This window comes from Narcine bancroftii, chromosome 4 (genome assembly GCF_036971445.1).
Source record: "Narcine bancroftii isolate sNarBan1 chromosome 4, sNarBan1.hap1, whole genome shotgun sequence".
Lineage (NCBI taxonomy): Eukaryota > Metazoa > Chordata > Chondrichthyes > Torpediniformes > Narcinidae > Narcine > Narcine bancroftii.
Window position 1 is genome coordinate 294,543,231 of NC_091472.1, and position 27,026 is coordinate 294,570,256.

Genomic DNA, 27,026 nt, shown 5'->3' on the forward strand with positions numbered 1-27,026 from the left:
TGCATCACTTGCTGAGGAGGAGTAGATGCTGGGATAAGTTGGCAGCCTATCTGCCGTTAAGTTCAAAGATGCAGTATGATTCACGTTCCACAGTTATGGTTGTAAGTAATCAGTGGTTCTTTAATGCATTTTGTTAGCAATTATTAAATAAGGAATAAGTTGTTGAAGATTATAGGACAGAATAACTGGTTTGCTTAAGATGACGTGAAATACAAAAGGCTGTAGATACTGTAATTGCAGGAAAACACAGAAACCTTGAAAAAGGGCTCAGGTCCAAAACATATATATTTTACCTCCTACAGACGCTGCAAGACCTGCTGAGTTCCTCCAGCATTTCTGTGTTTTTACTTAATTGACATAGACTTTCCCAGTTTCTGCTAACCTGCTCTCCTCTTCCCCCTTCCTTTCCCTTTTCCTATTCTCCTCCCTCCCTTTACCCAGCCAACCCTCCTCCTCTTGTTTGCTGCTGTCCCCTCCTTCCCTTCTCCAACCTTTGCGAACACACTCTCCCCCCCCTTACTCTTTTGTTCGGATGCCTGCCAACATTTTTCCGTACCTTGATGAAGGGCTCAAGCCCAAAACATCAGTTATGTGATTTTACCTTTGCTGTATAAACGGCACTGAGTTCCTCCAGCTTTTACTTCAACCCCCGGTGTCTACAGATTTTCGTGTTTTACTTCAGAACAAGCGGCCTTGTTGTAGGACAGACTATTTGAGGGTAATGTCAGGAAACTGACGAAAATGTTAAAATTGAACCTGGATAAATGGTTGTGAAAGCAGTTGTCTAGATAGAGCCTGAAAAAAGATTTCAGAGAGTTTCCCAGATTTCTTTTGGTGATTAAGATATTCCTGACATCAGCCCTAAACAGTTTAGTTCTAATTTTATGGGTAATCTCCCTTGTTACAAGGTAATGATCTAATTGAATGAGCAAACAGGCTTGGGGAATTGAATGGCCTTCTCTTGTTTTTGAAATACTACAATTACCACTTAATACTGCAATTCTATTTCCACTTCCTTGGATTATTTTACACAACAGTGTATCCTCTAAATTAGTGAGCATTAAATGTTGCTATTTAGTTTCATTTTCCCCTCGATATTCCTGGTGGTTTTGAATCATGCCCAAATAGCAGTTGAGCTCGCTAGATTCAACCTCAGGTCGAAATTCGCACGGTAATTGTATATGGAATAAAAATCACGCCCACTGAACCAGTAAACTACAAAGAAACCAATTACGTGATGGTTGCAGAGGAAAATGTTTCAAATTGGATCAGAAAAATACTAAATCTAACAAAATACACCTTTACCAAATTTCAGCAGGCTGTTACAGAATTTTAAATTTCCCTCTGACCTTAAATGTTTTGCTATTGTCTGAATATTATCTCATATTCACGTTTCTTTTGCTAACATGTATTTTGTAAAAGAATTCAAAAATTCTATCAGTTAGAAAAAAAATTAAATGTGTATTAGAATTACAGATGTTATAGATTAAGTTATTTTTATGGGTTTACTGTAGTGCCTTCCAATGACTTCCGATTTGACTCCTCATTATAGCTTTTATCATTGATTTAGTTGGATAAGCTCCATTAGGTAAAATCCAGTTTTGTGAACATTTAAGTAGTTCTCATTAATGGTTACAACTGTAGTCATTATCTTCAGTCTCGGCACCAGTGTGTAGTACTGGGCCTTGGTAACCTCATTAGAATATGTGCAACAATGTGAAAAATCCAGTATCACATTACAAATAATAATCTTTAAACACTAGAGCCCATCAATCGAGCTTTGATTTTAACCACATGCCCAGCAGTAACAGAGGATGCAGGAGGTTAAAATGTTTCCACTGACCTGTTCACCTGATCCTGCACCATTTATAACAGACACGTCTTGGAAGGAATTCAAGAGTCTCACACTAGGCAGGTGGGAGCCTCAGTGGAAGTCGATAGATGGGGGTCCAATTATGACATTTGAACCCCTTAATTAACCTTTGGCAAATGTATTCACTGCCTGATTTGCCAGAAGCTCCAGGGAGAGACAGACGGGCAAAAAGGCAAGTTCGATCATCCTAAAGATTTCTTTGTTGACCATGCCTACCCCCACTCAGGCCCATCTTCCCACACCATGCATACTTATTCAATTGTCAGCTGCTGTTCTGCTGGGTTTCCTTTCATAAGAGATAGGAGCAGAATTAGGCCATTCTGCCCATCAGGTCATCTCCACCATTTCAATCATGGGTGATGTCATGGAAACAGACCTTCAGCTGAACTTCCCCAAGCCAACAAAATGTCAAAGTTCCAACCTGCATATGGGCCCATATCCCTCTAGCCCATCCTATCCATGTATACATCCATTTGTTTTTTCTTAAACATGTCCAGGCTGGGACATCACAGGCACAAGGCTCCCCACTATCGAGAACATCTACAGGGAATGCTGCTGTCGGAGGGCAGTAGCAATCATCAAGGATCCACTCCACCCAGCACATACTCTGTTCACAGCAAAGAGGTAGACATGCCACAAGACTCACACCATCAGGTTCAGGGACAGTTGCTACCCCTCCTCCATCAGACTCATCAACGACAAACTCAATCAGGGACTCAATTAATGACCCTTACTTGTGCACTTTATTGATTTTTTAATTCTCTCTATATTGAACAGTCAGTTTGTTTACATTCATTATCAGTTTACAGTTCTTTGTTTACATGCATATAATGGGTACAGTTTTTTTTGCACTACCAATAAGTGGTAATTCTGCCTCACCCACAGAATAAAAGAATCTCAGGGGTATTTGTAATGTCACGTATGTACTCTGACCATAAATCTAAAATCTATTTATCTATACTCCTACATCCCTCTGTTCCACAACATTCTTCTGAGCCCTACCATTCATGGTGTAGCTCCTAACCATGTTTGACCATCGAAAGTGCAAATCCTCACATTTTTTTTATATTAAATCCAACAATCCTTCCTCTGCCCACCTGATTAAAATCCTGATACTTTCTTTGGCAGTCGTCTTTATTGTACCATATACTCTCATGTCATTCACAAACTTGCTAATTATTGCAATGTACATTTTCATCTATATCCTTAATACAGATGATGGAACAGTGATGGGTCCAGCACAGGTTCCTGTGGCACACCACTAGTTACGGGCCTCCTGTCTGAGAGCCAACCTTGCACCATGACCCTCTGCTTTCTACTGTTTCGTCACTGACCAGCTGCAATAGAAATTTGGCAAGACAGTATTATTTTTAAAACAATTTTTATTACTAATAATACCATAACACCTTAAGTAACTTATCTAAACATAATCCCCAACTATGCATGAATATACACGTGTGTGTGTGTGTGTGAGAGAGAGAGAGAGAGAGAGAGAGAGAGAGAGAGAGAGAGAGAGAGATACCCAAAACCATTATATCTTAGCATAATTCTGCAAAGTTATTCCAAAGACAGTCTTTGAAATTGAGTTGTTTTGGGGGGGGGGGGGGGAGGGGTATTTTGTACCTTGACTTTTAATTCTTAATACCATTTTGACTCCAAATCCTTTTCTTGCACTCTTTGGAATAAGTGGGCTAACAGGCCTGACACTGACTGCTTCTCAATCCCATGTATTTGCCCTTTGCCTCCCTTATCGCAAGATGGGCCATATTAATGAGATGGAAAGTTGCTGTCCCTCCCACTCACACTCAATGGTTTTCTGATATGGTGGCTTGTCTGACTTTGGAAAAGTTTAGATGTTCCACAGTTGAAATGAATCTTTTTTTTTTCTTTATGGGCTTCTTCTCTTAATTACTTTCAACGTTTGTAAGATTGACTCATTTATGGATTTTTATCCCAAAATGTTTACCTACCTTTTTTATTTTTAGTAGTGGACCATTTGTGTTAAGTCAGTAGCCTCTCAAGGGAAGGGTTTTATATTTAGATAAAAAGAAATAAAAAAGAAAACCACTATACTAATTAAATGTAATAGACTTAATTTTATTGTCATGTACCTAACATAACAATTAACATAACATAACAATTACAGCACGGAAACAGGCCATTAGGCCCTTCTAGTCTGCACCGAACCAAACACCCCTTTCTAATCCCACCTCCCTGCACAATGCCCATAACCCTCCATCTTCTTCTCATCCATATACCTGTCCAACCTTTTCTTAAATAATACAATTGACTCCGCCGCCACTATTTCTCCCGGAAGATCATTCCACACAGCTACCACTCTCTGAGTAAAGAAGTTCCCCCTCATGTTACCTCTAAACCTCTGCCCCTTAATTCTTAACTCATGTCCTCTTGTTTTAAACTTTCCTCCTCTTAACGGAAATAGTCTATCCACATCCATTCTGTCTATCCCTTTCATAATCTTAAATACTTCTATCAAATCCCCTCTCAACCTTCTACGCTCCAAAGAATAAAGACCCAATCTGTCCAATCTCTCCCCATACTCCAGATGCTTAAACCCAGGCAACATTCTGGTAAACCTTCTCTGCACTCTCTCCACTCTGTTTATATCCTTCCTATAATTAGGCGACCAGAACTGCACACAGAACTCCAAATTAGGCCGCACCAACGTCTTATACAATCTCAACATCACCTCCCAACTCCTATATTCAATGATTGATAAAGGCCAGCATACTAAAAGCCTTCTTCACCACCCTATTCACGTGAGTTTCTACCTTCAGGGAACGATGTACCGTCACTCCTAAATATTTCTGCTCTTCTGTATTCCTCAATGCTCTCCCATTTACCACATATGTCCTATTCTGATTCTTCTTACCAAAATGAAGCACCTCACACTTATCAGCATTAAATTCCATCTGCCATTTTTCAGCCCACTTTTCTAAGCAGCCCAAATCCCTCTGCAATCCTTGAAAACCTTCTTCATTATCCACTATTCCACCTATCTTAGTATCGTCTGCATATTTACTAATCCAATTCACCACCCCATCATCTAGATCATTAATGTATATAATGAACAACAATGGGCCCCATACAGATCCTTGAGGCACACCACTGGTCACCGGCCTCCAACCTGACAGACAATTATCCACTACCACTCTCTGGCCTCTCCCTTTCAGCCAATGTTCAATCCATTTGACTATCTCAAAATTTATACCTAAAGACTGCACCTTCCTAACTAACCTTCCATGTGGTACCTTATCGAAGGCCTTACTGAAGTCCATATAGACAACATCCACTGCGCTATCCTCATCCACATTCCTAGTCACCTCTTCAAAAAATTCAATCAGATTGGTCAAACATGACCTTCCTCCCACAAATCCATGTTGAGTGCTCCTGATCAGACCCTGTCTATCCAGATGTTTATAAGTACTATTTCTAAGAATTTTCTCCATTAATTTACCTACCACAGACGTCAAACTTACAGGCCGATAGTTGCCAGGCTTCCTCCTTGAACCCTTTTTAAATAACGGAACCACATGCGCAATGCACCAATCCTCCGGCACTATCCCCATATCTAATGACATTCGAAAAATTACCGCCAGAGCCTCTGCTATTTCCTCCTTCACTTCTCTCAATGTCCTGGGGAAGATCCCGTCTGGTCCCGGAGACTTATCCACCTTTATGTTCTTCAAAAGCCTTAAAACTACACCTTTTGTAATCTCTATATTCCCCATATTTACCCAATTTGCTTTTTTTATCCCACATCTCCCAATATCCTTCTCCTTAGTGAATACCGAAGAAAAGAAACTGTTCAATATCTCCCCCATTTCTCTAGGTTCCACACACAGTTTTCCACTCTGATTTTCTAAGGGACCAATTTTGTCTCTAGCTTTCCTCTTACCATTAACATATTTGTAGAACTCTTTTGGATTAGTTTTCACCCTGCTTGCCATAGTTTTCTCGTACCTTCTTTTAGCTTTCCTAATTCCTCTCTTAAGATTCCTCTTACATTCAATGTATCTTTCAAACATCTCCTTAACTCCATGCTTCTTATATCTAATGTACGCCTCCCTTTTTCTTCGAACCAAGTTTCCAATATTCCTTGAAAACCACGGCTCTCTCAAACCTTTTGCCCCTCCTTTTAACCTAACAGGAACATAAAGCTTTTGCACTCTCAAAATCTGATCTTTAAAAGACTTTCATCTCTCTACTACATCCTGCCCATAAAACAAATTGTCCCAATGCACACCCTGCAAGTCCTTTCGCATCTCCTCAAATCTAGCTTTTCCCCAATCAAAAACCTCAATCCTTGGCCCTGATTTCTCTCTTTCCATAATGACATTGAAGCTGATGGCATTATGATCACTGGACCCGAAGTGCTCGCCAACACTAACCTCCGTCACTTGACCCATCCCATTTGCCAACAGTAGATCTAACACTGCTCCTTCTCTGGTCGGCACCTCTACATATTGTTGTAAAAAACTATCTTGCACACATTTATTAGATAAAACCAATAAAAAATATTGAAAAACTGACATGAAGACTCTTAAACAGAGGCAAAGAAGTAATCACAAAGGAGGTGGGAGAGACCGAGTGGTCAGACTGTTGAAAACTCACAAATCCTTGTTGTGTTGCTTCCAGAGTTAATATTCTTTCAGACGAGGGGTTGTCATAACTCCTCTTTTCCTTTTGTACGTGAAACAAATGACTTTCACAATGCTTCCAGAACCCAGGCACGGGTCAATGGTCACGATCCAAATGCAGTAATTCTCCTGCTTCTAAAAACCTAAATATGGGTCAATCAAAATGACCTTTCCTTTGGTCACGGTGTGGTTCAATAATTCCCCTTTCAAAATGACCTTTCCTTTGGCCACGGTAGGGTTCACCCCTGAAATCAGCCAAATTGTCCAGTACCACACAGAGTCTCTCCAGTTCAGTGTTCATGAGAGTTGCTGATCACAAAGTGCAGTTCCTTTAACTGCTGGTCACATGACTCTCTCCACCTGTGTCCCTGGAAAAGCAGCACAGTTCCTCTCCTCTTCAAAGTAACAGCTTTGGGCACAGTCCGTACCTTATTGTTGCCACCCCAATCTCTCAACAGTTGCAGCTTACACGAGCCCTTAAAGAGACAGTGCATTAAATGAAATCAGGAGCTTGTAGTACTACCATGAAGCCAATCTGCTATGCAATCTGTTATTTCACCTGGGATCCCATGTGATTTAAACTTCCAAGCAACTGAGTGTCTCTCTTCTGAATTATTCCCAGAAACAACTAACATCTACTCCACCTTCTGCCCTGCTTGAATTCTCTTCCAATCAATTTTGGCCAGCTCCTCTCTCATGTCTCTGTAGTTACCTTTACTCTATTGTACCACCGACACATCTGACTTGAGCTTCTCCCTGAACGATAGAGTGAATTCTACCATGGTATGGTCATTGCCTCCTAAGGTTTCCTTTCCCTTAAGCTCCCTAATCAAGTCCAGTTCATTGCACAGCATCAAATCCATAATTGCCTTTTCCCTCATGGGCTCGACCACAAACCATCTTGTAGGCATTCCACAAATTCTTTCTCTTGCGATTCAGTACCAACCTGATTTTCCCAGTCCCCCATGATCACCGTAATTTTGCCTATCTTAGATGCCCTCTTTGCATCCTACATCCTGGCTGCCATTTTGAGCCATTTATGTAACCCCTATCAGGATGGATTTATCCTTGCAGTTTCTTAACTCTACCTACAAGAATTGTACATCCCTATTGCTAAAGGGTTGTTTTCATTTTTATGAACCCCTCTGCCCACTTGCCTGTCTTTTTGATAGGATGTGCATCCTTGTAAATTGAACTTCCAGCTGTGATGCTCCTTCAGTCACATCTCCATTATGCCCACAACGTCGTACCTGCGCTTCAAGCTATTAACCTTGGTTTGTACACTTGCTTAAATACATCTCCACCATCCTCCTGTGCTGCCCTGGTTTGAATTCTTATCCTTTTCTAAACTTTGCCCTTTTTTTTTCCCATTCTAGTGACTTCAATAACTTTTCCTGAGCTCTCCTTTCCTTCATCTTTATCCCTACCTATGCAATCATTTGCACCCATCCTCCCTACTAGTTAGATTAAAGCCCTAGTAATACAATTTGCCAGAACCCTGGTCCCAGCGTAGTTCATGTGAAGCCCATCCCATTGAAACAACTCCCTTGACACGGCACTCAGGCAGGAAGCAGACCAGATATCCTTAAGTGAGGACTCCAACTAGTCCCCAGCCCAGATAAAATCAGGACCTTCTGTGTTTTATCATGTACATTAGTTTATTACTACTTTCCAATTACTTATTCAGTTCTGGACTGTGTGATAAAATGCAATTCATCATTTAAGTCACCTCTGGGAATTAGCAAAGTGACCTCAAAAATTCTGATATATAACTTGGTGAAACCACCGCATCAGATCATAGAAGCAATAGTGGTCTTGAAATTACACCGTGAGATTATTAATGCATTAAAATACAATACTCACATGATATTTTTAAGTCTCATTAGAATAGGTAGTTGCACACTTGTTTTAATTTCTCGTTTAATACAGCAGGCAGGCAAAATTTCTGTTTTAAGTCATTCATACATAAATACCACATATCTAATCAGCTTCGTTGTGGTGCTTCAGATATCCATGGCACATTCCAGAAACTCCAACTGGAAGTAGATTGCATGCACGTGAGCACTAGATCTCGTCAGATTTTGATGCTCCCACCATTGAACAGAGTGTTGTTACTCTCAAGGTGCACGCACACATTTAATGTTTGCATGGACTGTATGTTGTGGGTCATCAGTCCGAGGAGAACTGCGACATAATGTAGTTTCATTGATTTTTCTCTGTTAAATGCTTTCCCAATTAAACAAAAGACTATGTAAGGTACCTCATTCTAGAGACTTTCAAGGCTGTGGAATGGTCTTGAATTCAGATGGATGCCAAAACCACTCTGAGGTCATCTAACCTTTAACAACGTTATGGGCGAGTAAAATATTGTGGCATTTGTTCACCTAAAAATTAAGTGAGATTCTGCCTCATCCATCTTCCAAATCACAATAAACATCCCATGGATGTGTTCTAAATAGCTCTTTTCAATACGAGTTTCTGAATTTATCAACCACTTCTCATTGGGAATAAATAAACTGCACAGTCTTGAGTTATTTCAGTTCAAAAATCAACTTTGAACGAACCTCAAATTAAGAGGTGTCAGCGCCCTGACCTGCTGTTATCAGCAGTAAGTCACTCGGCAGCTCTGATGTTATGTCACATGCTGCCCTTTTATCGGCTGCGATTGATGAGATATTAGAGACGGAGCAGTGTGGGATATTTAGGGTTTTCCCAGAGGTCAAGCCCAGTTACACAGATCAGAAACCAAAGTAGCCAATAAAGACAATTTGTTCTTGGGGAGGAGTGAGAGGGAGGGCAGCACATTCTCCTCAGTAGAGATTGAAACAGACATCAGTGGAGGATTTCAGACCTGCTTTTAATGAGAATGTACTTCCTGTGTGCTACCACAATTAGAGTTTAGCGGTTTGAGAGAGCAGTCATCCTATTATCTATTATCCTTTATGTGCTTACAACATGACTGTGTGGGCACACATAAAGCAGAAAGTAGCTGAAGAAAGCTTTGAGGAAAGATACTGAGGGAGCGTATTTCTGGGATTGTATTAGTGTAAGCACTTATTGAGGGCATGACTCTATTGCTTCAACCCCATTCCAAGTGATGAACAAATTATCCACCTGATCATTACTTTTGGATACATCCATATAAATCTCTAACAATCTTTTAATCTGTGTGCACGCTTTTTCATCATAAATGACCTTGTCAACATTTATAAAGGAAACTATCATGTCACTGCACCCATTTCCCAGTAGAGGGTGTGTGGTGTCAACGACACTTCAGGGGATATAATAATATGGTACATTGTAGTTTTCACTATGAATGTAGATATGAGGATTTACAACAGCAATGGAGATAGAAATATAAATGTACAAACTTGAAAAGAGATTGAACAACATTTGTACTCTCAGATTTAAATATCACTCAGCTATTTCAAGAAATAGGACTGGAAGCCATATAACCAGTCCCGCATCTCTTGGCAGTGACCCAACGTGTCCTCTTGTCCCCAGCAACAAAGCACATTACACAGACCTTCATAGTGGTACAGATATTTTATTTTTTATTAATAAGCAGAGAATTAGTTACTGTTTGACACATTACAGTGCAATTCACATCCTCAAAATCCTTCTTCAATATAAACAAGGCACATTAGGAAAACATTTAAGAACATGCAACTCATTTATACACCAAAGGGAAGATTTTTCCAACAAAAACCACAAAATACAGCTATCAATACAATATTAACAGTCCTACTCACAACAAGGTAGCATTGAGGTTAAATGTAAAATTCTGCAGACCAACCATTTGATCTCTGGGTTCTTTTCCATAATTTGCTGACTTGTCCACAACAAATGAATTTGAACACTTTGTACCATTAAGGCCTTCAAACTAATATATCTCCTTGCCTGTTGTCAAGTTGGCTTTATTAAGGATCCATTTTTTGTAATAATGATACTAGGTCTCTCATGAAAAAAGGTACCAAATCTTATGAAAGTTCAATTTAATATTTTTATTTCTCGGTTATTAATTAAATATAAAACATTGGTTTCAAACTGGATGATTTAAAAAAAAGTTTAATGCTACGGAGATTGTTTTAAGTGTGTATGAACACAAAAATAGCAGTAATATCAACTTGATCCCTATATATACTAAAAACCAAGAGATATATTAATCTTGGAAGAGTCGCTAGCACAAAAGCAAAACTCCTGATGATTTTAACACTTAATTTTGAATGTGTTTTTCACATTAAGAAAAAGTAGATGGTCTGCATTTTCCAGTGTTTCAATTACCACCTGATTTTTTCCCCATTTTAAACAGTGAACGACATGTATTTTATACAAAATACACATAAATATGCAAAAGCATGCTTTAAACTGCATTAACGTTTTTAAATAAATGAAACAATGTTCTGCAGAACAGACACCCAACAAAAACTTTAATGTTTATGATGCGTCTGACAAGAATGGATATCTTCAATGTACAAAATAATTTTCCTGAAATTTCACAATAAGATATATGTGTTTAATTTTTGGTCCTAATAAAAAAATACATCACAAATGTCTCTTGTTGCTTTGAATTTCTTTTCCAAGCACGCCAACATAAAAGCACATAGCGTATTCCTTCCTCCCATTAATGAGTTGGGAACTGTTGTAGTTCATTATAATCCGAAGAACATGGAATTAACAGATTGAAATATCAAATCACAAATTAAATTAAAATTAGCACCAATAATAAATAAAAAGAGACATTGAGACTTTAAAGCAAAGAAACAGTTACTTCAACTCCTGAACACCTCGATACCCTAACATCACAAAAAAGGGTGTAAAATAATTTTTCTTTAAAAACTGACAAGGTAACGTGGCTGAATTCAGTTTGAAGATCAGAAGGCAAATTGTGGAGATTGGCATCTGTAGTCATAAACTGTACGTACGTCGAGAGAAAATAAATTAACAAAGCAATAAGGGCTTCTGCTTACTTGCACACCATGGGTCAACTTCCATGACAAAAATAATTCTGGTAACTCTTAATCTATTTGAAACTTCAGTTGGATTTCTTCAACTCTCTGTTATTACCAGATTTGGTATAAAGCAAATCAGGATATTCTCTCAGCCAGATAGGCAAGCCCCCATAATCCATTCAACAGTAATTTTTCAATATTGGTAAAACAAATTTACCATACACCAGTTTTATTTTTGACTTGACGTGGAAGGTAAATATTTATTGCACATCTACTGAATACCTTCACAGAAGAGCATGCACCCACTGTACAAGAAATATTGTGTGGGTAGCTGAGGCAAGTATGAAAATTATTGGACTTACAAGGAGGATATGACTGGGTAACAGAATGGTTTATTTAGCAGTGATATTCTCCAAAGTAGGGGAGGGATATTTCAGTGAGTGCTTGTAGCTATTTACTAACTATGCTTTCCCGTTGTAATTCCAAAAGACAAAGAAGGGCTTCATCCTTTAATGCTACTGTATGCCTAATGTGCTGTATGTATACAATTATTTGCCTAGGCTTAAAAATACAACACAAAATCTGTCACAGAAGGGTGGAATAAGAGAGGTGGAAAGCAGAGTGATTTTAATCCTTTCTGCTCCATTGAAATAAGGCTAATACCATCTCCCTGTTCTCTCTGACTTCCAATTTCATAGTTATTGATTACGACAATGGAATGGACACCCTGATTTGGGCTCATCTCGTTTTATAACATCAGTTGGATCTTGGCAGCATCTTAAGTGGAGCCAGAGTTGAAATCGGGTTGAATTATTAAATATTGAATAGGCTCTCGTTGACACATTTCAAACGTTGAAAGGAATGGACAGTGTAGATATAAAAAGGGTTGTTTCCCATGGTGGGAGAGTCTAGCACAAGAGGGCTCAACTTCAAGACTGAAGGGTGTCCACTTAGAACAAAGATGCATAGAAATTTCTTTTGCCAGAGGGTGGTGAATCTGTTGTCACAGGTGGTTGTGGAGGCCATTTTTAAATGAGATATCGATTCTTGATTTGCCAGGGCGTCAAAGGTTAATGGGAGAAGGTCGGGCAGAGGGGTTGAGTGGAAAAATTCATCGGCTCATTATTGAATAGTGGGGCAAACTTGATGGGCCAAATAGCATATTTCTGATCCTATGTCTTATGGTCCAAAATGCAATTGATAATTATTAAAAAGGATAATTATTAAGTTGCACTGTTCTTCCTGCCCATTCAGTAATAATACTTGCATTGGAGACCATGTCCAGATCATAAGCGTCAAAAAGCATCGTTTGATTGCAATTTGAAACATCTTGAAGCCAATGTACAGTAAAAATAAAATATCCCACATCACAAGTCCAATTTCAAATGAAATTAATGGTGAGTTCATCATTCCAAGAAGATACCCATAAAATAAGGTTTATGGGTTACTTTACAAACTGCCCCCCCTAGACTCACATTCCAGCTTAAGTCATCCCTATGCCATAGGTGCTCTGTGGTTTGTAAGAGATTGCTTAAGGTGGTATGTGGGTGGAAAGAAAAAGGTTGAAGCCACTGTTTTAATCGTACCTAATTGACTCGTTATGTGCACAGTTTCATAACTCCAAAAGGAATGGACCAATGACAATTATTCTCAAGCAAAATATTTCTGTAACAATTGGGTCTAAAGCAGTGATCAACCTTCCCTTCCCACTCACATACCACCTTAAGCAATCTCTTACCAATCACAGAGCACCAATGACAAAGGGATTACTTAAAGTGGTATGTGAGTGGATAGAAAAAAAGTTGAGGACCACTGCTCTAGACCCAATGGTTACTGAAATACTTCACTTGAGAAAAATTGTCATTGGCCCATTTGCTTTGGAGTTGTGAAACCGTGCACATAACAAGTCAATTAAGTACGATTAAATCAGTGGTTCTCAAACTTTTTCTTTCCACTCACATCCCACCTTAAGCAATCCCTTACTGATCACAGAGCATTTATGGTATAGGGATTATGAGTTTAGGGAGGTGTAGTTTGAAAACCACTGCTTTACATCAACCACACTGGCAGAAACAGACTTCATTCCCAAATAAGGAGGAAACATTAATCTCATATTAAAATACAAACTCTTTTTTTACAGTTGCTAGTTTATCAAAATTTACACTGCATATAAAGATATTTGAATAATTTACTGAAGCATAATGGTCAAATAAAGACTTTGAGGCGGAAGTGACAGAATTTTATATTGACAGGAATAAATCCCTAACAGTGCTAAAGAAGAGTCCTGCAACATCATGGTTTTCTGTAACAGTGACAACAACCGATGAATAACGTGCTTTCCCACATGGCTCACAGTTTGTTTGGCGAAAGAGACTCACAATCCCCCTCCACTGCGGGACACTGGAATTGGTTCTTCCCTAATCAAATTCTCTTCTGCCGTTTTCATCAAAATCGCTAATCTGCTTCCAGACACCGAGCCTTTCTGGATTGCACTCATCAGCTGGAAGGAACAGCAAAGGAAGAGAAATTCCTTTCTTTTTAAAGATTTCAGTGTTACATTGTTTGTTAATTTATCAATGGATAATTCATGCAATATCAGGCAGACTAAATGGTTATTTTACGCACATTTGCAAACAAGAGATTTTAAGTTGCACTGTTCTTCCTGCCCATTCAGTAATAATACTTGCATTGGAGACCATGTCCAGATCATAAGCGTCAAAAAGCAGAACTGAATCTCAAAGCAGCCGCATGTTCCTATCTACTGGAATATTCCAACTTTACGGCCTGCTGATTAGTTGCATGTGGTGCATCAGCTGATAGCTGTGCAACTCAAGATATTTTTATAGAAAATAACGGGATAGAGCAGTAGACTCTAGAGTCGAGACAAATATTTTCCTCCCCTTTTTTTCTTGCATTAGAATGTTCAAGGAAACAGTGGTATGAATGCAAAAATGTGTTGCTTTATTAAAGGGCTTTGGACTCCATTGCTCAAAAGCTCTTTGCTGAATTCCCATAGGTGTGGTATTCCTGCAAGGTGCTTTCCCCCCCCCCCACCCCCAAAAGGGGAGAACTTTTCCACTGAGTAACTTCTGTCTGACTCCATGTGTGTTTCTATGACCAAGGAACCAACCTCAGCAACTGGCATGACCCTTTACTCCTCAAGACTTCAGCATTTCCAATATTTTCTTCTCTCCCACTGTTGCAGAAACATTCAGTATTGAAAGGTTAATGAAGCAGGATACAAGCAGTTTATTTTTCATGAAAGAAAATGCTCTATGTTACCTAACAAATGGCTAAAGATGCTAAATAATTGGAATTTCAGCTGGAAGGGCTGATATCTTTGAAAACTTGGTTGCAACATGGGTTGGTTTTCAAATAGTATTTTTCTCATGGCATTCAATGTAATATATTCTCATTACCTGATGGTTTTTTTTTGTATTTTGTACATCGTCATAGAAAAAAATGTAATCAAGGATTCCCTAAAATATCTAAGCTATTTTGCTGCAGGACACATGCTATTATCTGTAAAACTAAACGTTTGCCATGAAATCTCATCACCAACACGGTTCAAAATCAAGTATTCTAAATCTGCTTTACCTGTCCAACTTATCATTTCCTAACTATTAAGTCTGTATTCAAACAGTTATAAAAAAAATGTCTAATGTTAACAACTGAGTGTTAATATTCTTCTGGATTTTACACAGGGATCGATCACCTTGTGGCTATGTTTGTATGTATTGGAATTCTAGTTTATTTATTAAGATCAGTGAGCTGTACAACTGCCTAGCAGTAGTAATAAGAAAGAGTTCATTTACACATTTGAGATACTCAAATGTCATTTATATAAATATATATTTTAAAAATTGCCATGCTAGGCAAAGAAGGTAGAATTTCTTCAATCTTCTCTCACAATGCAGTTATCTACTGCTCATCTCAGGAGAGACAATTACCATTTCCTCTGCCTTGATCTTGTTTGTTTAACTTGACACAGCGAAGAAAGACCCGACATTGACCAAAATCGCGAGCATTAATTTATCTCATGTTCTGCATTCATCACTGTCACCACAGAGGAAAGACCTGGCAGATATTTGAAATACCTATCCAGGACAAGATCTATAAAAACAAACTCTGCTTTCACAGGAAAAATAAACTCAAAACACTCATGCAAACGAGGTCAAATAAAGCAGATCAGGACCCTCAATTTTATCTTATGTGCAAATTAAATTGATGTTATCGGGCTGAATATTTCTTTTCCTTCAAAGAAGAAATTGTTGTGAACAGTCTAGAGAATTTAAATTATTACTCACTTTAAGACCATTTTTAAGACTTTCTTAAAGGACAGATACTCACCTTCAAGAATTCAATTAGTTCTACCTGTCCATTTTTGTTGATGTCAACTTCAGTGAGCATTTCATGCAGAGTTGCTTCATCCACATGACAATCAATACTCTAGATGGAAGACAGAAAAGAAACATATTGAAATTTTAAGTTAAAACATTCCCTCAATTAAAAACTACTGCAGGGTAGCTTGAATAAAATGGTTGTCTCCTACGTCGTAAGTTCACTGCATCAAGTCTTTTCATGCTAAATTATGTTTATTACAAGATATCTTTAATGATATTAGTAGTAAATGACGTGTTTGAAAATTTGGTTCAATTATACAATGAAATATTGTCACTCTCTTAGTCTTCTTAAAAAGGTTCTGTAAATAGAGAAACCAAACTTCAGGCAAATGTAGGTGAAGAATTATTTTACCTCTAACACACGTTGGACATCAAGAATTGTAATAAAACCTTTCTTGTCACCGTCAAATTTTTGAAATCTTTTCTTATACCTGTAAAAATAAATGTATTAGTGTAAGTTCATAAGGAAAGAGGGTATGCCTTTCATTCAACATAGCAATTGCCTGATGTTGTCCCTATACACTTTACAGCCATATATTTTTTTAAACATGCTGTTACTGCTGTAACCCAGCAAACACACCAAACTAGCTTCATAAAGAGCAGTGTTGTAAAATGGTTAGGCCACCCTCGCTGTTCTTGAACAGATCTTTCTTATGCTCCTGGGAAGGTAGGCAAAGCCTTGGTTTAACAACTCATCTGAATGATGCTAAGTAACTGGAATTACTTTTGCTGGAAATGTTGTATTGTTTGAAAACTTTGTTGCAACTGGGGCTGGTTTTCAAATGTTATTTTTCTCATGATATATAATCTATATATTCTCATTACCTGACGGTTTACTGTATTTTGCACTCACCATAACCAACCTCCCAAATTACTTCTTAGGGATGGATGAAGGCTCAAGCCCGAAACATTGGTTATGCAACTTTATCTTTGCCATGACTTTCTCCAGCGTTGCGTTTTCACTTGAAACAACTCACCACCTCCTGCATGCCGAACACCTCAATTTTGCACTGAAATGCCAGACCAAAATTCTGTGTTCTGGACTTTGGAGTTAGGCTTAAATCAGATCACCTGGTAAAAAAGCTTTAACTACAAGGCGTGCGCAGGAAAACAGAAGTTTTTAACCTTTCGATGTCTGTAGGCGACAGGTTTATTTCTGTGTTGCTTAATTGATCAGATCGAACCTTGTAGCCCATTTCATAGTACAGAAACTCCTCAGCAGCCTTTAGTTCATCCTGAAAATATGCAGAAGAAATTAGGCTCACGGTACTAGAAATTAAGTAATAAAAATTTTGCCAACAAACTCACATTATTACAGGTACTTGGTTATTAAAAATTCTAATCAAAGCAATCTCAACTGTGTAAGTCAAGCATCTGTTTAGCATCCTTTGTGTAGTTTCAGGAGTAGCTAACAGTGATTAAAGCAGAGTAGCTTCTTGAAAAGTGGTGACAGATAATAAACTGGATGAATTTAAACATGTATTTGATGAGCAATGAATATTATCTGAGATAGTGGAACTGCATGTGATCAGTAATTCACCAAGGTATATATAGTTTCTTGGTCTGAACTCCACATAAAAATCTTAGCAAAAATACAAAACCTTTGGAAAAACTCAAAAACACATTTTCCAAATCACTATAGCAAATTTTCCACATGAAATAAATTATTCCAAAAAACAAAAAAGTAACCAGTAAATTTTTAAGCACAGGATTTTCCACTGGAATCTTATTTGGATCATCTGATACAAAGGATTAGACACATTTTGAATAAAATGAAAACAATTATTAAAAGTGTATTGATATAAGCTATCTCATTTATTTTCAAATGCATTATTCATTCAATAAAAGAGGCTTCTGTGCAGCAACTACTAAAAAGGACAGATGTTTGGCGTGTGCAGATGCATTTATTATATTCAGCTCGCAGTAAATAATGAAGAAAGGTGCAGAAGAATCATACAGGATGCCATCTAAAATGATCTTCTTTTTATTTAAGAGTGGCAGGTAATAAAGTTGGTTTAAAAAAAAATAAGACATGCAGGTCACCTGTATCCGCTTCTCACTCCAGTTCAATTCTGCCGCCATTATTTCCACAATGCAGGGAAGGGCATCCTCAGCAGCCTGCACATTTAGGAAGGAAAGGCGAGTCCGACGGGCGAGGATGTCAACAGCAGTGCGTGCGTATTCTTTCACTGCGTATCTCACCTGCTCAAAATGGACATTCATTTGTCTAAATAGTTCAAACACATCAAGATCTAAGTGGGGCGCACAATTAGTGCTGGAAGAACTCAGCAGGCCCAACACGTTGACGGCTTTATGCCTTCTAAGGATGCTGCATGGACTACGGAGGTCCTCCCGCACTATTGTGTACTGCATGTGAAGATTTCTTGTTTAAAACCCAAGTGTGTTTTTCCCCTATTAACAGCTTTATCATCTGGGCAGATAAAAACATAAAAATAAGACATTACAGATATTGTTTACGACAGCAGGATCGAGGCCTAGCCAGTGTGCTTTCAAACTAATGGGCTGACCTCGCTGCAATTGTTTTGGACCAGCTGATTTACATATGCAACAGCACTCAGTCTCTATGTAAATACTATAAAGAAATGCTGTAACAAGATTAGTGTGGGGACTGAAGTGTGGCTTTATGGGTGGTTGGGACAGAAAGAATTGAAGGAGGCAGAGAGCGCTTCAGTCTGGAAAATATCTCAGTGCCCAGTGGGATATAAAGAAACAGAGACAAGGACTTCGGGGACAATTTGAATGAAGTAGAGAGCTTCCAGATTAAAAAGTAGGGTGGCAACTACCTACAGCAAAACCAATGAGTCTTCATTACAGATCTATTAAGCAGGAATGGAGGTAGGCAGAGGGTTCAGTGAGTTATGTTTTAGAAACTCACCAAGGAAATTATTATTTTGAGGAGGGATGTGGTGAAGATTATCAACCTGCAAAAAAATGTCTTACAACTGCATCAGAGCAGCCAGGGTAAATTAGCTGCCCCTTGCCATCCTTGTTTACAATCTATTTATGCAAGTAGGTTTTTTATTTTCGCAATAATATTCCACTGGTATTTGAGAATAGGGAGCAGAATAGGTGCATTAACTATGGTCTTCGAATTCCAAAGCAGCTTCTAAAACACTGGAAGAAAGGGCAGCAAGTTTAGCATAGCGGTTAGTGCAGTAACTCTAGAGCGGCAGTGACCTGGGTTTGAATCTGGCGCTGTCTGTAAGGAATTTGTACATTCTTCCCACGTCTACATGGGTTTCCTTGGTGCTCTGGTTTCCTCCCACCGTTGGTTGTAGGTCAATTAGGTTTAATAGGTCAGCACGGGCTCGTCAGCCAAAATGGACTGTTACCGTGGTAAATATTTAAATTGCAGATGACATGAATCCGAGAGTGACTGCAGCAACAACGCTGGAGTCCAATGCCAGCAACTTCCTCAACAAATCTCACTTGGATGTGATTCATGATACTGTCCGGTGCAGTGTTTTCCAAAGGCTAAACAAGCCCCAGCCCTCCCTTCCACCCCCTCCACCACACCGAAATGGTTTGACAGCAAGTTAAGGGCACAGTTCTAGGTTTTATTAACAGTGGTAAACATTCATAACTAAAAATTAATTCTGTATCAAAAGAATTCAAACGTATTTAAATATAAAACACACTTAAAAGACCAAAAACACAAACAGCTACTCAGCCTCCCTTTCTCCAAGGAAAACACAAATACAGTGTATCCAATGCCTCCACACAACTAAAGCCCTCCAATCCGGGCAGCAACTGAGTGAATCTACTCTGCACCTTCCAATGCAATCACAGCCTTCCAACAGAGAGGCAACAGAACTGCACACATGATCCAAGTGCACTCTAACCAGTATTTTGTAAAGCTGTAACATATCATCCAACATTATATTCTGTACCCTATGAAGGCAAGCATGTCTTATGCATTCTTCACCAGGCCATATACCCATGCTACCACTTTACAGGGATCGATGGATTTGAATCCAAACATTCCTTGGCACCACGTCACTTACTATGTATGCCCTACCCCGCCATGACTTCTCAAACTGCATCACTTTGTATTGTGGATATTAAACTCCATCTCCCATTGCTCCACCCAGCTTTCTATCTGATCGCCATCCTGCTGCAGCCCAAGACAACCTTCCTTCCATAATCCACAAATGTACTAATCCAAGTTATTAACAGAGATGCCAAACATTAAGGTCCTCATCAGTGTATCCTGTGGCATCCTTCCATCATGATATCATATGATCAAGGGTATTTTGGATCCAGTTTGCCAACTTGTCTTGCATTCCATGTGCCTTAACCTTCTAGTCCAGCTTACCAGACAGGGACCTTGTTACCCTCAGGGGAGTCCAAACAAATAAAGGAAGTTTAATTTAAACACCTTCAGTCATGATCTCCAAGTAGTTCACAGCCAATAACGGACAGGTGATGTACAGCTGATGTTGGATTGTGGACATATTGTGGCTGTTGCAGGAACAAGTTCTTCAGGTGGGGCAGAGCAGAAATAAGCCCTTTGACCCATACTGTTCATACCTATCATTGTACATCTATCTAAATCTCATTTACCACCCAAACAAATGAAGACCAAAGTGACTGTCTTCAAGTGATTTTGGTTGTGGAATAAATATTGGCCAAGACAGTATAGAACACCAACGTCATAAGTCTATTTACACCTTTATTACCATGGGATAAGATCAATTCTAATCTGCATTTTCATGTCCTATTTTCCAATTCCATTCTCTTAGAGTACATCAATTTAATGCCAATGCCCATTAGAGCAGCTGCCAAGTCTCAAATGGAAAACAGAAGATTTGACAGATTTGAGCACCCCCTCACCATGGATCTGGGGTGTCAACTCAGGTATCTGCTCCATTTTCTTAAAGGGAGTTGACATGAACATTTTTCACCCACTGGTAAAGATTTCACCAGCTAATCTAAGGCACGACCTGACCTAGTTGCATCTTTCCGCACCCCCCCCACCCCAAACAGAAATATTCAATTCAGTTTTTGCATTCAAGTGAATGTTTTTTTCCTACAGCCTTCAGTCCTGAGAAATGTGGGGAGGCATCAATGGTAACAATATCTGAGGGCTTTGGTGTCACATCCTTCTACGTCAGTGTCAGCAGAGGACCATGCTAAGGCAAATGGTGAGGCTGAAACATCTCTCTGGAATAGGGTTTCCCAATGTGACAACAGCTTGGAATTGCTGCAGCGCCAATGTTCCAGAAAACCCTCAGGACACAATCACTGTTAGTTTGGACTTGTTCTAATTTCACAATCACAGAATCATAGGAAGGCTACAAACTGGAAGGAGGCTATTGTTCCACGGAATTCCACAGAAAGAGCCTTCCAGACAGTCACATGCCCCAGCTCTCTGCAATTATTTTCCTTTCGATTATTTACCCACCTCTCTTTGGTGTACTATGCTTCAATCTGCCTCATGGACACTCCTTTCCAGATCCTTAGAACTTGCTCTTGTTACGAGCCCAGAGGACCCCAAAACCCAGCAGCAATAGATATCTCCCAAATGTACTCTGTCACACTCTCCGAACATTTTTCCTCATATTACCTTTGGTCCTCTTAATTGACGTCAGAACATAATCCAGTTGACATTGTGAGGAACCCCTTCTACACCCTCTCCAAAACCTCCATAACCTTCCTGGAATGCCGTGACCAGAAGCAAACCCACATGAGATCGGACCAGTTGTATGAAGATACCACACGACTTTCCAATTTTTATTCTCCACAGTGCAACACCTCACGCTTGTTCAGATTAAACTCCATCTGCCATTTCTCTGCCCAGATTTCCAACAGTTTTCTGCAAACTTTCCAACCCAGTCATCTACATTTTCTTTCAAAACCGTGATATACATCACAAACATCAGAGGTCACAATATCAATCCCTGCAGATCATCGCTGGCCATGGGCCTCCAGCCAGAATAACACTACTCCACCATTAACCTCTATTTTCTATGGCAAAGCCACTCAGAATCCAATCTACCAAGTCTCTGTACATCCCATGTGCCTTAATCTTCTGAATCAGCCTACCATGAGAAAACTTGTCAAAAGTTTTATTGAAATCTATCCCTTGCTGGCCTGCCTCATCTCCCCCCTGCTCTCTCTCTCTGCATGGCAGAGTATTGGCCTGAAACGTTAACAATTCCTTTCCTTCTCCCATAGGCACTGCTTGACTCATCGGGTTCCTTCAAATGTTTACTTTTTTTAATTAATATATATATTCTGCTGAGGAGTAATACCATTTTCCGCAGAGTTCACAGTACCTTTTGGTTCTGTGAGTAACTGATGCTTTCATTCTGCACACTTGATTGAACTTGGAAGATTTGCACGCCAAGGGTGAACTTCCTGTGGGAAGCTTGGCTGCGAGTTATATTCCGACAGCATTTTAGTGGGGGCTAATTTCAGTTTGCACCTCTCTCTACTGCAGCACAGCAAAAATGTCAGAACTACTTAACTCTCATCATCTTCTACTTCAGATTAGTCTCACTTTCCTATCAAACAGCCAACATTCAAGATCTTTCAGAACTTCACATGAATATAATAAAAGCCAGTAGGATTGTTGTAAATTTGTAAAGGACCATTTCAAAGTCAACCTTTCACAATATTAATGCAATAATAATCTAGTTTCCTACCTCTGCTTCAATGTATGGGAAGTCGGCCACCAAACGTTTGCCAACTAAAGGCCATTTCCTTCCTGTAACTTTAGCCAACTTAGCTACCTCAAATGCTCTGCCCCCATAAGTAGAAGCAAGATGGCGTGCGACCTGAAGAGCAAGAGCATAATTAGAATAGATTCAAACTGCAACGCTGTAATTTTGTAATGCATTATAACTGTGCTATGTTTATAAAATGTCCTCTCCTTTTATGGAGAGGGGCATAAAGGCAGGTGTTTCAGCAGGTACCACTTCAAAAACTGAACACTTACCTTTTTTTTGTCTATTGGGTACTTCTATACACTTAGAGATCTATTTTATATCCACATCAACATCCAAGAAAATTTACTCAATGCAGTTTAGTTGTGGATCTTCCCTTTCACTGGATGCTAAATGGAGTTCCTATATGAGTTCCTATATAAAAATTTATATGTGCACAAGTAGGGTTCATTTTCTTGACCTAAAGCATCCCATTTTCTAGGAACAAGAGTCAAGAATATAAAAAGTTTTAATAAAAGACAGTGATTTTCCAGATCCCTTTCTTTTTTCAGTGTTTTGTTCCTGGGGCTTGCTCTAGTGAAGTAAGGGAAGTCGAGAGTGGCCTTAAAATCCAACCCTACTTTTGCAAAGCTTTGGTGAAGGCTTAGTAAAATGCCCTGGTGTGGCGACTGAGCCATTCTGCAAGCGAACTAGGTTATGGAACTGAGGACTCGCCGGGGGGTGGGGGGGGGGGTGGTGGGGCGATGTACTGAGCGCAGTTCCAACCCTCGGGGCTGACGTTATTTCCGTCCTGGGAGTCTGGACCTGGGAGATACAGGTGTGCACGCGAGTTTGATTAAAATCAGTTGGTCTAGCTCACTCATGGCTGCCGGCATGGCTCGTTCACTCACTCAAGGCTGCCGGCATGGTTCGTTCGCTGCACCTCCTCGCGACTACGCTGGGTCCAAACGTTGTGGGGACCATTATTAACATCACAATCTTTAGTTCTATTTTATAATCGGAGTTTTGTTGGCTTTTTTCATTTTGCTTAAAGGAGTGAAGTTTGTTGTTTCTGCTGTGCAACGCTGTTAGGGGGATGGGGTTTTGGTTAACATTTGATTTTCAACTTTTGTTTGGTCTTTGTATATTACATTAACTTCTTCTATGTTATTATGGATGTGAAGTGTAATATGTTGATTTGTGTAGTTTCTTAGATACATTTTACATTCCATATAAACTATGTACTGGTTTAGTCTCTTTCAAATGTATAAAATCAATAAAAATAGTTTAAAAAGAATAAAATGCTTGGATGCTATTTATGACTGAGGTCTGTAACAGTTTTTTTTTGCCTAGATTTTGAAATCATAGCTCAGGTAAAGATCTGGGTTGCACAAGAGCCAGAAATTTTCAATCTGGTAAATATTTTTCTGGAAATAGTTTTGTGCATCGGGTACTATTCTCACCATCAGAAATCAGTCAGCAAATATTTTCATTTGAATTATTAACTGGAGATAAAGAGTTATAGTTTTGAGAGATCAAGAAAAAATCTGGAAAAAGAAATTATGCAATTAGTCATGATTTCAATGCATCATAAACGCACAAAGGGAAGATTAGGGTTAGAAGTGGGGCAACATAGAGAGCGGGCTTGAGAAGCTTCTGACGCAATTGGAAGAGGTTGCCTATTAGATCACATGCCTTTTCATGAGCTGCATCTAAAGCAACAAGTCTCATTGCCCCAGCAAATACATAAAAGGAACCTTTCAGCCACAGAAGCCAGATACGAATTTCAATCAGACTTGTTCCTCTCAGTGAAGAGTTGTTGCGGTAAAATGTAAGTATTTCAGACACATGAGAAAACTGCTTTGAAGCATGAAAAATTAATTAAAAAATTTCAAGAGGCACTACAAGCTCAGGGGAGACAGTGAAGCCAATAATATGGATTTAGAAAAGGCAATAATTTCTCACTGATAAGCAAAACTGAGACCCTTGAAATTAAAAATATGGCAGCATTCGTGTAATAGTTGAATTTAGTGGACGAAGTTTTAGGGTATAATTTCGGGGGTCAGATACTACTTTTGACAGTGCATCATTCAAGGCATCAGGAGCTCGCTTGGGTGGCCGGGACTGGGTGGTAAGTCTGCGTTCGGGGCGTCAGGAGTTTGGATGAGTGATAGTAGTCTGGGACCAAGTGGTAAGTCCGCGTTTGGTGGTGTTGGGAGCTTGGATGGGCGGGCAGCCGGGATCGGGTGGTAAGTCTGCATTTGGGGCATCAGGCAGGCTGCTGGGCCTAGGCAAGATTCCACGGTTGGGGCATCGAGAGCTCAAATGAGTGGGTGGACAGGGCCTAGCTGAGAAATACGCATTAGGGGTGCTGGGATTTCCCATGGGTGAGTTGACAGGACCAAAAATGCTGGGTGGGGGGTTGAGGTTTGACTTTTACAAGTGATATATGGAAAATACAAGATATTTTGGCTAAGGTGGGCAAGCCTGGGAACTTAAAATCCTGGGGTATACAATATTTAGGAGGGATCGGCAAGAAAGAAAAGGGGGTGGGGTAGCTTTGATGGTGAGAGAAAACACCGACACAATTGACAGGAAAGATATTAACTCGGAAGATGCAGAATCTGTGTGGGTAGAACTGAGGAATAGCAAGGGGCAGAAAATGTTAGTGGGGGTGGTACATAGGCCTCCAAATAGTAATGTAGAGGTGAGGGAAGGCATAATAAGAGAAATTAGAGAAGCGTGCAATAAGGGAACAGCTGTCATCCTGGGGGACTTTAATTTACATATAGATTGGACTAGCCAAATTAGTAAAAATACTGAGGAGGAGGAATTCCTTGAATGTTTACGGGATGGTTATCAATATGTCGAGGAACCAACTCGGGAGATGGCCATTTTAGACTGAGTATTTTGTAATGAAAAGGGGCTAATCAGCAATCTTGTTGTACGAGGCCCTTTGGGTAGGAGCGATCACAATATGATCGAATTCTCACTCGACATGGAGAGTGAAGAAATTAAATTTAAATAAAGGGAATTATGATGGTATGAGACGGGAGTTGAGTAAGATTGATTGGGTGGTGTTTATGGGGGAGTTGACTGTGGATAGACAATGGAAAGCATTCAAAGATCTAATGGAAGAATTGCAGAAATCGTTTATACCAGTTTGGCATAAAAATAAACCAAAAAAGGTGACTCAACCGTGGATAACAAGGGAAATTAGAGACAGCATTAGGTCCAAAGGGAGAGCATATCAATTGGCCAAAAAAAGTACCAAATCTGAAGACTAGGAACAGTTCAAGATGCAGCAAAGGAGGAGAAAGGGATTAATCAAGAGAGCAAAAATAAATTACGAAAGTAAGCTTGCGGCAAATATAAAAACCGACTGCAAAAGCTTTTATAGATATGTCAAGAGGAAAACATTGGTGAAATCCAGAGTAGGTCCCTTGCAGTCAGAATCAGGGGAATATATAATGGGGAAATAAGGAAATGGCAGACCAATTAAATTCTTACTTTAGTTCTGTTTTCACAAGAGAGGATACAAATAACCTACCAAGGATGTTGGGAAACATAGAGACTAATGCAAAGGAGGAGCTGAAAGAAATCAGTATCTCTAAGGACATGGTTTTGGGGAAATTGAAGGGATTGAAGGCCGATAAATCCCAAGGGCCTGATAATCTACATCTTAAAGAAGTACTTAAAGAAGTGGACATTCAGATAGCAGATGCTTTAAAAATTAATTTCCAGAACTCGAAAGACTCAGGATCAGTACCCATGGATTGGAGGGTAGCTAATGTTACCCCACAATTTAAAAAGGGGGGTAGAGAAAAAGCGGGGAATTATAGGCCGGTGAGCCTTACATCAGTAGTGGGGAAAATGATGGAATCCATTATTAAGGATGTGAGAGTGGAGCATATGACTAGCAGAGAAGGGATCAGACAGAGTCAACATGGATTTACAAAAGGTAAATTGTGCTTGACAAATCTATTGGAATTCTTTGAGATGGTGACAGGTAAAATAGAAGGGGGAGATTTCCAAAAGGCCTTTGATAAGGTTCCACATAAATGACTGGCATGCAAAATCAAGGCTCATGGGATTGGGGGAAAGGTATTGATGTGGATTGAGAACTGGCTGGCAGATAGAAGACAGAGAGTTGGGATAAATGGCTCATTTTCTGAGTGGCAGGCGGTAACCAGTGGGGTGCCACAGGGATCTGTACTGGGACCCCAGCTGTTCACAATTTACATTAATGATCTAGATGAGGGGATTGGATGTAATATCTCCAAATTTGCAGACGACATTAAGCTAGGAGGGGTTGTGTGCACTGAAGAGGGGGTCAGGAAGCTCCAGTGTGATTTGGATAAATTGGGGGACTGGGCAGATACATGGCAAATGCACTACAATGTGGATAAATGTGAGGTTATCCACTTTGGTAATACAAACTGGAGGGCAGATTACTATTTGAATGGCAA

General features: G+C 39.5%; 1 protein-coding gene across 4 annotated transcripts in view; it reads right to left on the reverse strand.

The window, feature by feature from the left end:
* Nucleotides 1–10,065: 10,065 nt before the first annotated feature.
* gpd2 (glycerol-3-phosphate dehydrogenase 2 (mitochondrial)) overlaps nt 10,066–27,026 on the reverse strand; it is a 138,105-nt gene continuing 121,144 nt past the window's right edge. For 2 of the 4 annotated variants that reach the window (XM_069935508.1, XM_069935510.1), the window contains exons 12-17: nt 22,558–22,689; nt 17,933–18,091; nt 17,015–17,124; nt 16,242–16,320; nt 15,837–15,935; nt 10,066–13,986 (exon numbers count right to left, since the gene is read on the reverse strand). In XM_069935508.1, coding sequence (XP_069791609.1) covers nt 13,861–13,986; nt 15,837–15,935; nt 16,242–16,320; nt 17,015–17,124; nt 17,933–18,091; nt 22,558–22,689 — 705 coding nt within the window. In that variant the 3' untranslated portion in view covers nt 10,066–13,860. Of the gene's footprint in view, nt 13,987–14,616; nt 14,683–15,836; nt 15,936–16,241; nt 16,321–17,014; nt 17,125–17,932; nt 18,092–22,557; nt 22,690–27,026 lie in introns of all 4 variants that reach the window. The other 2 variants (XM_069935509.1, XM_069935511.1) reach the window with 2 other exon arrangements.